The 12,721-nt window shown below is 39.1% G+C and overlaps 1 protein-coding gene across 1 annotated transcript in view; it reads right to left on the reverse strand.

The window, feature by feature from the left end:
• The window catches only part of ppfia4 (PTPRF interacting protein alpha 4), a 53,806-nt gene that overhangs the window by 16,979 nt on the left and 24,106 nt on the right, over nt 1-12,721 (reverse strand). Inside the window, exons 2-4 of the mRNA XM_053315491.1 lie at nt 3,583-3,684; nt 3,226-3,390; nt 1,311-1,385 (exon numbers count right to left, since the gene is read on the reverse strand). Of these exons, the coding sequence (XP_053171466.1) occupies nt 1,311-1,385; nt 3,226-3,390; nt 3,583-3,684 (342 nt within the window). The remainder of the gene's footprint in view (nt 1-1,310; nt 1,386-3,225; nt 3,391-3,582; nt 3,685-12,721) is intronic.

Consider the following 12,721-nt stretch of genomic DNA (forward strand, 5'->3'; position numbering starts at 1 on the left):
TCTTGATCTTTTCCCTCTCGCTCTCTGTGGCCTTTTTCTTTTTGATAAAATCATCTTTCTGCTTTCATCCTCTCTTAATGGTAACTTATTGATTTTTCAAGTTTAATTATTCCTTTAATAACTATATATTGACACTTTTTTTCCCTCTAAGAATAAAATAAATGGATCTAGAACTGTTTCTCCTTGGAGGAGGGGAGTTCCATCAAGATACAAACAGTATCTGCTGTTTAAGTCTCTTGCTACTCCCTGCAGATAGACTCAGACACCGTTACATAATATGCGCTCATCTCACAGCCAGCCTTAAACCAGGGAGGACAGACCTCAAACAGAGAGCAAGAGCAGCTAACACATTACAACTATCAGAAAGGAAGAGAAAGGTTTACCTGCTGTGCATATTGTATGTGTGTTTGAGCAGATGTGTTAATGTGTGGAAGCCAGAAAGAAGATGCAAAGAAAGTGACCGACAGCCACACACACATATACTATAGGCAGACATACAATAAAGCACAGAGCAGAAAAACAATCACACAGCCAGGAAGACCTTCCATGTAGGTTTGGATCCATCTGTTCGCTCCACTGAGTCACCGTCCTTCCTTTGTTTCACCATGTTCAACTGCAGTGTAGATTAAAAGAAAAAAAAAAAAAAAAACCCAAAACAGAGCATGAAAAACTCACACATTTACTATGTTCTCTTTTCTCTTAGTGCATCTAAGAACAAAACTCAGCCTCCCAAAGGGAAGCCTATCTCTCAGGCTGCCAGCCGGCTTCAGACATCCTGCTTGGCCATATTTTAAATAACAAAAATATGAATTATACTCAGAATAAAGGAGGGGGAGGGTTTGCTTCAGTAAGGGTCTGCTCCTCTCATAAAACTGTGTGATCAGTGAAACTTAACAAGCTTGACATCTTATATAACCTCCTGGGATTTTTCTTTATCTGAGCCAGCTGTGAATATTTAGCACCATTTTATCTTTAGAATCATTTCTTTAATGACATTTTTAAATAGATGAAGGTGAATTTATACATGCCAGTACGTGTGTGCAAATGTTTGTGTGTGTGTGTGTGTGTGTGTGTGTGTGTCTGTGTGTGTGTGTGTATGAACAGAGGGGCTAAGAAGACAGAGCCCAGTGTGACACTTGAAGCGTATATCAGATTAGACTGGAGGCTTCAACAGATGTTTGCTAGGGACTGAACAGATGTTTCACTTACAAATAATCACACATAGGAGCACATGCACTGTCACGCACACGCACACACACACACACACACACACACACACACACACACACACACAGATTCTTACACCTCACCTCTTGTGTGTTAGCTGCTAGCTGTCCCTCCAGGGTGGCCACCCTCTCCAGAGCCACCCGAAGCCTCTCACGCACCTGACAAACACAATAAGAGCACAGACAGAAAAATTAGGACACATGTAAATGGAGGCACAACCCCGGTGTGAACTTTTAAGAGTGTGGATAATTTGAAGAGACATGTATTTCATTATTTCTAATATCTTCTGTTATAAAAATATTAATAATATTTATTAATATTTTCTTTTTTTTAATTTGTTCTTGTTCCTCCCTAATTTGCTGTTGGTTCTGTTTGCTGTTAATGAAAACTTAACACTCTTTCACTTTGTTTCATACTAAATACAACTTTCATTATTCAGGGTGCATAAAGCCTTTAAGCTTAAACTACCAAGTATGGAGGGTCATTAATAGAAGCTTAAAGAATATGGCTGGCTATTTTCTATATTTTTCTTGTTGTAAACCTCTTGACTTTGTACTACATTGTAAATTTCTCAAAAAACTTAAGTACAGTCAGAGAGGTTGTGAGGTTGTTACACGCTCCCCCCTGCTGGTTAATGTACATCTATTCTAAATCTAAGGAGGGTACTGTGCTCTTTCCCATTCAGGAGAACATGGTCCGGCCTGACTGGGGAAAATCTGAATAGAGGGAGCTCCTTGTCTCTTTCCTCCTGGCTCAGCATCAGCACTCTGAGATGTGACCAGTTTGAGTTTGTTCCTTTCTTTTGTTAGTTCTTTCTTAAAATGGGTCTGGCATTCCTGTGTTCAAGGCTTTCTTCTGTTATCACTGTTATTGAATAAAATAAGTAAAGAAAATCAAAATAATAGTTTTTTTCTGATACTCCTTGATTCTTTGAATTATGTTACTGAGTGCTCTTACAAAGAGCATTTCTGGGGGATGTAACAGGTATGTAGCACAAGTTAGCACAGCACTGTAACAGAACAGTTCCCTCATATGTGCAGTGGTGTCTGCCTTTAAGACAACACACCCAGACACTGAAAATGTGATTGCTGTTATTAATTTTTGGAGTTATTCCTAAGGTTTCTGGACAACAACAGAGGTTAATATATCATGCTGTGGATACAGCATGATATATTGGTGGTACAACACTTTAAATTAGGACCAATTTCATTCTTGGTTTGGCTCTGCAGATGGGATTTGTTGACAATAAGAAAAATTCAGCAAATCTCTGATGAGAAGAGAGAATAAGCAGCAAACTAGAAGAAAGCAATTTCTGAAGAAATGGTGATGTGAATTCAGGTTGTTGAAAAGCTGATGCTAAACTGAATTACTGACTTTAATTTGGATGAAGGAGTATGAGTTGGACACAAAAACATGTGTTGAATATTTTCAAAAAGCTTGAATGGGATTCAAAAGTTGAATAAAACTCCAAAAGTATGAAAGATGAGGAACATTTCAAGGTTTGAAATAAGTCACCAAACAACCTCTTATAACTCAAAAACTAAAAATCTTTTAGACTTTTAGATAGCACTGAAGGTCTGAATGAGTAGATAAAAGTTGAAAATCCATGAAAAAGTGTGAAAATAAGTCAGTTTTAAACATTCTGTCTGTTTACTTAATGTGAAAAGGCTTAATATTTTAAAAAGTAGAAAATGTAGAAAAAAGAAAAGTCATAAGATAAATGTCCTTAAATAGCTGAACATTATGATATATGAATGGTTTCTGAAGCTAAAAGTATGCAGAAGTAGTTGAAGCAAAACACGTACAGAAGAATAATAAAGCTTAGAAGAACAACGGTGTGAATGTCTTCACACTAATTATAATTGATCAAGATTCATTTGTGAGTGAGAATAACAATTCTGTTGAAAAGACAAACTTTTTTGTACAGATGAAAGTACTATTTATTTGTTAGAACAGATCGCAGCCCTTATGTGTGTATATACATTTGTGTGTGTCCACCTTTTCATCCAGAGCCTTGTGGTGCTCAAAGAGTGACTTCAGGGCTTTGAGGACCTCCACCTCGCTGGATACTCCAGATGGTGGGGGTGCCTGTCTCTTCACCACTGTCATCCTCAGACTGCGTTCGTGACGAGCCACCAGACACTCCAGGTGCTCCAACAGCAGCTACAGCACACACACACACACACACACACACACACACACACACACACACACACACACACGCATGCATTCACAATGGGAGAGAGTACTCATTTCCAGCAGAGAAACATTGTTTGTTTTCATCAGCATCACCACACACTTGCACTTGCATGTGGACACACACACACACACACACACACACACACACACACGTACCCTGGTGTTGTTCCTCTCAGCTTTCAGCTCAGATATTTCCTCCTCTTTCTCCAGCAGCTGCTCCCGGCATATGTTGAGCTCCTTTGTCAGGGTGGCAAACTCCTACACAACACACACAGAACACCAATACAGAGGTTAATACTGTATCACTGAAATTGCGAAAGTGAGCACATATCTCATGCAGCAAACACACCTGGGTGTGGCCGACCAGTTTTTGCAATTTTGGCAACCAGGAGCACAAGCATACTCCGAGCACTGAGCAGCACTCAGTGAGCACACTGTAGGATAAATACTTTATCAGCAGATGAAGTTAGGGCAATATTAAATAATGGGCAGTCCAGTTCAGCTTCAGCAAAGAAAACTAGATGCTGTCTAGGAAATGCATTCTGTGCACCTGTGATAAGAGGTGGTCAGAGCTGGTGGGAATTACAACACATCTCCGTGAGCAAGCTCAACAGGAAGAGATATATAAGGTTTATAAATGATATTTTATGGTTTAAAAGAATTTTTAAACATGCAGTATACTTTGAGGGTCAGATTAATGCTTCTTTCATTATATTGTTCAAAAACAAGCAGTTAAATTGCTGTGTGACAACAATGAGAACTGTGCCGTCTTATTATCTGTAACAAGCAAACACATCTAACACAAGCAGCAATGATGGTAGGACTCAAATTAAGACCAGATTATTTGAAATAAATTCTTGTATTTCACTTGAGAGCTATTTGATTTATTGACGCTCATTCGTGACACTTCTCAATATTGACAGACGTCTATGCACTTCACTGAAGCTTTTAAGCACTTGCAGCACTCCAGACACTCCTTGTACAGCAGCCACATATGAAAAGCTTGACCGATGAACGACTTGAAGTCAGACCACAATGGTTTCTGATGGGTTGGGATCCATGTGTTTGAAACAATTTTCAGTCTAACATTTAGTGACATTCAGCAACCGTATGCACCTCTAAGATGTTATTGATGGACATTAATAACATACTAACATGGAATCATTTTGACAACAAGGTGACATCAAATAGTTCCGTGGAGGAATGAATACATCATGCCTGGAAGCATTACAGAGCAAGGACTTCCTGAGATTTGAAGGGCGAGTTCACCCAAATATATACTGTATATATATATAGATATTGATATACTCATCTAATTTTTGCAAGAAAGTAAATGTTGAACTATTCTTTAAAGCTCAACAAGACAAAAATGTGTCTGCTATGGACAAACTGCTCTTCAGTACATACATTCACATCTCCTGTATCTCATGTCGAGTGTGCAGCGTGTTACTTCAAGTTAATCTATTGCAGCTTCTCCCAGATGATTCAAGATAGCAACAAGACTTTTTTTTTCAAGTATTGCAAATGTGATGGACATTTAATTCTCCTTAGGAGCACTAAAAATTTGGCTCCATTAACTTTAATAGTGTGGGAGAAGGACACTGTGATGGGACTGCAGCGCTAACCTGCCGTGTGTTTGTTTTTTTACAGTGTTTAAACTTTAATGGGTTTTTTTCCTATCAGTTGTCATTTTGGAGATAGTTAGTCCTTTAAAAATCATAGCTGTAAAATGTGTGTGAAGACATTATAACATATTACTGTGCAATACACTGTTATAATAGTTGGCTACAATCCAAGTATACCATTAGGATTACAGTCAGACTTTTATATAGTCTTATTACTCCATGAGGTAGTGTGGATTATCCTTTAGATTGTGTGCATAATTAGAGTTTAAATAGGAGAGTATTTCAATATGTTGTCATTGTATTATTAAACTTTTCTGTGACTGACAATATCCTGCACATGATTGCTTAAACTGGATATCTGATCCTAACCACCCAGATGTAAGGAAATATTAATAAAAACATTTTTTTTAAATCCTCATGGACATTGCATTGTCAGATGTCTTTTGCTGAAAATGATATATGATTTCACCTTTTCTGGTATGGTATTATAAAACCTATACATCCTGCCCCTGCTCAGATAAATCATAGCAGGGTCAATTGATCTCACACAAGTCTCTTCAGATCAGTGGGGAAAAAAGTGAAATGTCAGAACCTGCTCTTGTACTTCTAGTATTTCAGTATCCGTCTATAATGTCTCTTTAGTGGAGCCAAGTGCAGTGAAAACTTCTGACTTCATAAACTTTATATTTATTTTCTTTGTTCAGGCCAACAGAAAACAAGAAACCCTAACCCCAACCCTCTACTGCCAGAATGGGCAGGTACACTAACTGGACTGCTCACAGACAAATGCATTAAGCTGATGAAACAAGGTATGGTGAGCTTAGCCGATTAGCCTGATCAGTGAAAGCAAATGACTGGCCATCATGTTTGAGTAAAGCCCAGGACAGTCTTCATGTCAGAGGGCTGTTTCTGTTTTGTCTACAATTGACCTGATTTATACAAGATGATAAGCCAAAATTATGGCAGTTAGAGTATGTTCATGTTTTAGTATGTTTTGTGGTTTGATCACACTGGAGCAGATATTGGGAAGCTACATGTATTTATTTACTGGAGTGTGTATTCATCTGTGTGTACACATAAGAATGTATGGTTCTGTTTTTTTGTGAGTGTCTGAATGTTGTTTGAACATCTCTTGGTGCTTTGTTGGCATTTCCTGTAGGCCTGGCTTTATTCCAAACCAATACCCAGAGGCTTATGCTTTCTCTGCTTGTTTCAAACAAACACATGATTTTAAAGTCCTGGTGCTCACTGCAGTCGTGAGAATGCAATCTTGTTCTCATGTTTCAGAGAAATTGGGCATAGTTAAGACATGCTTCTTTAATGTTCAGATGTGGAATATTCCATGTTGTTGCTATTAAACTATAACAAGTCATTAGCTCATAGGATAGTGATGATAGTGCCTGTCTTTTGTCTGGGTGTATAGACTAGAATAGAATATACTTTATTGTCCCCTAGGGGCAATTTGTTATGGACTCAAAGTGTGTGTAGTGCATTGTAGTAGCTGCCCTTACAGACAATAAATACACATCAAATACATATAACAGCTAAAGACGTACACGTAGGCTACATACACACTCATGACACATCGAATGAAAGATTAAAGCAAAATAAAAACAAGACAAACAGAACACCAAGTAATTGCACACTTCCCAGGCCTCTGCCTGAGTACAGACAGAAGGGAGAGCTTTTCAGTCCTCCCCATCACCTTCATAGCAGTCTGTACCAGGCGCTGCAACTTAGATCTGGACTATGTGGAGAGATTGCAAGGCAGGATTGCAAGGCAGGTGTGACTGGACAAGTATGAACTATGAAGAGTGTCTCCAATGATGAGAGTTTAACAGTGTATAACTGGTGGTTAAAGCCATAACATCACTATGTTATCAATATTCCTTCTATTCTTCCTTTTTATCTGGAAAACTGGCAGTACCTTGAATATCATGCTCATGTCATATAATATAGACGAGTAGCTACAACAGAACATAATGTTGCTATATGATGTAATCAATTCAAACTAAAAGTAGGAAAACGTCACAGGGCATACATTCAATATAAATATAAAGTTATTGTAGGATGATTTAAAAAAATAAGAGAGTGAAGTTAGACATTTTATCCAAAATTGTTAAGTATGTTTATCTCACTGTTTCCTGCTGAGTAATAAATGTGAACCTTTTCCTGCAGCATCATCAATCAACTTCAGAACATGGTCAAAAAAGCAACCGAAGTACTGGCACAAATGTCCTTACTTTTAAGATAATAGGCTGAGTATGTACCTCAGATATCTGACAGGCTCTTGAAGTGAATAATATTGTTTTTGTTAGAATCTCAATTGTGAACAGAAATTTGACAGATTTCAAATAGGTTAAACACTGAAGAGGTTCATAACAGCAATAGTTGATTGACCAGTAGGAACAACAAACAGCTAGTTATCCTTACCAGGCTCCATCCTTCCAGTTTGCTTTGCACATCATGTCTCTGCTCTTCCCCACAGCACATTCTGCTGTATCACACCTCCATGAAACTGGAGTGTAAAGTCCTGTGTGATATTTATCGAGCAGAAACACCAGTCTAACAGCATAAATGCATCTAAGCTGGCTCTGTGCTTTTAATGTTCATCCTGTAAACCTCACTGTACTGGCCTGTATTGTTTTACTCTACTCCATCATACAGATGAGATATAAAAACATTACATCAAGTGGGACTGGCAGAACACTCAGAGACTTGCTGAGCAGGGTTGTCAATAATAATCATCTATGGGATTTAGATCTGAGAAAAACACAAACACACACAAGTTCTTAGATTCCAGGATTTCTGTTGTTGCTGCCCGTCACGCTGCAATCGAGAGAGAAGGCGGTGGAGTGAGAGGGAGTGACTGAGGAGGGAAGAAAGATCGAGAGGGAGCAAAGGGAGGAAAGGAGAAAATGGGTCAGCTTGTTTGATTTACTTTCCCTTATTCCACTGGGGTGCACGGTGCATCAATAGACAGGAGCTCAGCCCAAATCCACCAACAGATGTTAAAGCTCACTGTCTCTTTCAATCATGGCAAAAAGGCTCAACAGGCCACTTCTTGTGCTCCCTAGCTCATCCCTCTGCCTTTTAGTAGTTATCTGCATCTCCCCAAGAACTGCTCCAGTACTAAAAATAACAAAAGCAAATCAGAGAAACATATGGTGACAAATAAGAATTGATAAAAATGTAGTGTTATGTAACAGAACAGACATGTGTAAAAGATAACATCACTGTCTAGACAAATGAAACCCTGTTTAATTTCTCAAAGCCTCTCCAATGCCTTCCCTCTGGCACACACACATGCAAACACACAAGCACGCTATCACTGTGTGCACCATGCAATCCTAACTCCCCAAAACCACGTGAGCTTTGAAAATCCCAGGATGTTTATTCAACTTCACACAACACTCAGATTCAAGCGTAGCTCTTTGACAACACAACCTAGACATCTGTCAGAGAGTATATCACGTAGAGCAGGAAGAAGGTTCTGGGCGTCTGGAGGAAGCCGCTCTTCTGCCTTCAACCACAATGTGAGATAGCAAGTGGTTACCAAACACTGCTGAGCCCAGACATTGTAAAGGGATTTTTCCCCTTCGCTTCCTTAAGCAGTTTGGGATTAAAGGATGAAAAAAAAAAATACTGTGAGTGTGTGTGCAGAGAGGGAGCGAGAGAAAGGGAGAGAGATTGGAGTGCAGCCGGATAAAAAAAAAAAGCAGCTGAAAAATTGTACATTCACACACACACACGCACACACACACACGCACACACACACACACACACACACACACACACACACACACACACACACACACACACACACACACACAATCCAAAAAATATGATTTTTTTTGTGAATGTGCTTATCCCTCTGTACTTGCTTATGTGTGTGTGTGTGTGGAGTGGAGAGTTAACCTTCACCACACACACCTGAACTGTGCCTGAAATTGCTCCCTCGGTAACTCATTCATTATTCCCTGAAGTGTATAGTCTATATTCAGCAGTAAAGTGAGCATTTTGTTAGTGTCAACTCAGGAGCAAAGACATAGTATTATAGTATTGCAGTTTGGAATCTTTAGTAAAAAGTAGTGTACATGCTTTAATGGTGTGCATTTTTCATTCTACCTGCCCCTACAGTACATACAAAAGGAAATGAATATAGTGCACTAGGTAGGAAACATGTATTAAATGAAACAGTAACTATATCCACCATGTTCTGCTGTCTGATCAGAACATGCACATGAAGTTGTCTGTGGGTGTGTGGGTAAATCAACAATGACAAAATTATTTTCACTTTTCAATTGTTTCTTGATTGGTGTTCAGTAAAGTTGTCAATCACTTCTGTAGGCCATTTTTGACACACTACTGTTGAATGTGTGTTACAGTTCAAACATAAACTTTATCTGGTGGTTAAACTACAAATCTTCAGCTGATAATACACTGATACTGATTTATCAGCAACGAGCTTATATCAGCCAATATATCAACCTGGCTGTTTATCAGCCTCTTATCACTTGAAGATAACCAAAATATTAATGTAGCTCTTTTGAAAAACTGGCATCTTAAATGACCAATTAAACAATCCCCCTCCATTTTACAGTTGCATATAAAAATAGTGGTGATATGATGAGTGGTAAATATCCTCTCTTTAAAAGACAGCTGTAAAAACAAATGTGTAAACTAAAGCAGAATATCTCCTTGACTCTAGCAACTCTTAAAAAAAAGTTGTTAATTTGCTCCAAAATCTATCTCATCAAAGATCAAGTAAAATCATATAAAATGCCAGAATGACTTTAAAAAGTATTAGCTCAATTACAGTAAGACCAAAATAACTTTTAATACTTTCTGTTTTCCCTCCTGACCACATCACTGCAGAATCCAACTGCAGCTGATGTTTGTTTTCGCAACCCAGAAGCTTTAGATGCTGGGAAAGCAAACCACACAGTTGCCTATAGACATTGTCATCCCTTTTAAGGATAGCTCTAAGAGAGCAAATGAGAGTGTGAGAGAGACATCCAAGTGCTTCAGCATGATAAACCACTTGAAAACACATGGACACTACTGACAAAATAACTATTTGCAATGCATCTGACCATCCATTTAGTTTGACATATTCTTCTAAATGTTATTAACTGCAATGCAATGCAAACAGAAAAAATATGTTACGTTTTGAATAAGATATTTGCATTGCTCACTTTTCCCATTTAGAAAAACTCTCTTCTTTTACCAAAACATTGTATTCACTGATTTCCTTGCCTGCACACACAATATAACTTTCAGTAGAACACAACAACTTCACATCTGTACTCTGGAGGCGGATGAAAAACAACTTGTTTTAGACAAGACAGAGTGGTCACAAAACATTATACATGCAGTATTCGCACACGTGAACGCATCAGAAATCACATATACAGCGGAGTATGCTTTTAAAAGAATTCATGCACAGCTGCTGTCTCTATGGCAGCAATACTTCTGTAATGTCAGGGTATATTAACAAGAGAGGAAACTGAGACCAAAACAGATATAAATCAATGTTTACCAAAGCCTGAAAAAGATGGTACTGTCAGTATTAGTTGGTGGGACGGGAGAAAAAAGGGGAGAATATGTGGTATGTAATATTACCAGCAGTAATATCACAGTAACACAGTGGGATTTAGCCCTTTATGTGGTCAGAGATATTAGATTGAAAATTCAGAAATCAAGACAGAAGGTGTTTATTGTGGTACATGTTCCTCAATGCAAATGCTAGCTCAGAAATGATCAGTCACGATAAAGAGGCAGAGAAGAATGTAGATACCTCTGATGATTCATCAGAGAGATCCTCTATATAATGACTGAGCGCACCAAACGACACTAAATTAACTCTGATGTAAATCATGGTAATTCACTAAGGAGTGCCACGCTGTAGATGAATGCAGGGTCGGGGGCTGGAGGATGAGTGGGTCCCCAGGGAGATTCAGGTATCACAGCTCTGTAACTCTTCACCACTGCAGAGAGTGTGAGGCAGCACACAGCGGAGAGGTGGACTCGACCTTCCTCCGACAGATCTTAAACCAACATGCACCACCACTGCCACAACATCTTGCCTGGATGTTGGCCCAAAGTAAGTAGTGAGAAATCTGTTTCCATGACAACGGCAGCAGGGTGCAGGGTGGCGTCATGGTATTGGCTCATAAGGAAAGTGAGGTGTTTGAGCAGCATACAACTTTTGCATTAAAGTTTCATCAGGTGAATGCAGGAGCACACTAAAGCACAAACATGCACAAAGCCACTGAGAGATATTCATTCTGGATGACGGCATGACAGCTCTTGCATCTAGGGAGAGAAGCAGCTGACTGCTGCACTTGACAGATCTCCTCCCTGACTGGCGCCCTGCAGGAGGAACAACTCACTGAAAACTTTTCTAAAAGCTTCCCTGTCTGCTTCAGAATGCACAACTATGAAAGCAAATTAAAAAAAGCTAACACACTCTTCCCCTTTTTATTATACTTTGTGGCTGAGACAGATGTAGTAAAATTAGGCTTCTGAATAATCATTGTGAGTCATGAGCAAATCAGCCTAAGTGAAGCACTTTAGGGATAATGCCAAGGCTGACTGAAGCCGTGCCAGCTCTGGACTAACTTCTAAATGCTGATAACACAAAAGAAAATACTCTTGGTGTAAATACAACTCAGTAAATCCCCTCTCTGAACACCTCTAAGTATACTTAGAAAATAGGTGATTTTGAGCACAAGTGAATCCAAAAGACTTGTAATGATTTTTGAAGTGCTTTAAAATGAAACCTGGCAGAACCACTGTAAAACATGCATACCAAAAGTCATTTGATAGCCTGCCTGATTATTAGTCATAAAGTTGATTGATGCAGCTGGAATGCAGTGCTGACACATCACCTCATGTCCCTCTGTTTAAAAAAAATAATTTTCTTATAGTTCAGCATGCAAAGAGGTGTCAAAACCCTGCATGCTGCCTGCATCTTCCTCTTCCTCCTTCTCTCCTCTGTGTCCATTGCAGGGCCGGGCCCAGAATAGCATCCATTCATGCATACTCAGTTTCCTTCATTGAATCAAAACAAAAACCTACACCAGAAAAAGGGACAGAGCAAGACAGGAAGGACAAGAGGGAAACATTTCCTCTCCTCGAATGAAAGGAGAAACACAAAGAGTTTTTGTTGTGTTTCAGCAAAGTCTGACACTCACATGTGTGCCATAATAAATACACACTAAGCCAAGCAGCCAGAGAAAAAAAGAGAATCCCCCATCAGTGCATAACAGATATTTAACTCCTTTATTTTCTTGGACAATTAGAAGCTGAAAACAGTCACTACCCACATTAACCAGTGAAAAGTCTGAGTGGAGGGGGTGTGCCTATCCGGTTATTTCTAAACCAATATGCAATTTCCATCACTGTAAAGCATTAATCATTCTTCGCATCTTGATTGAGGCATGAAAAAGAGGAGGAGGAGAGAAGGAAGAGGTGGAGAGGAGGCCATATCTCAGTCCTCGAAAAGAGTCATCAGCAGTGAAATCAATACTAGGGCAAGGACATGTGGAGACCGCAGAGAGATTTATTTGAGCTGGAGACAATCCTTCATTGGTAATATCCACATGCTGCACGGGTGCTGAGTTCCTACCTGATACATGTAGGTGTTAAAGTGGGTCCCATTCTGA

This window comes from Scomber japonicus, chromosome 3, assembly GCF_027409825.1.
Source record: "Scomber japonicus isolate fScoJap1 chromosome 3, fScoJap1.pri, whole genome shotgun sequence".
NCBI lineage: Eukaryota > Metazoa > Chordata > Actinopteri > Scombriformes > Scombridae > Scomber > Scomber japonicus.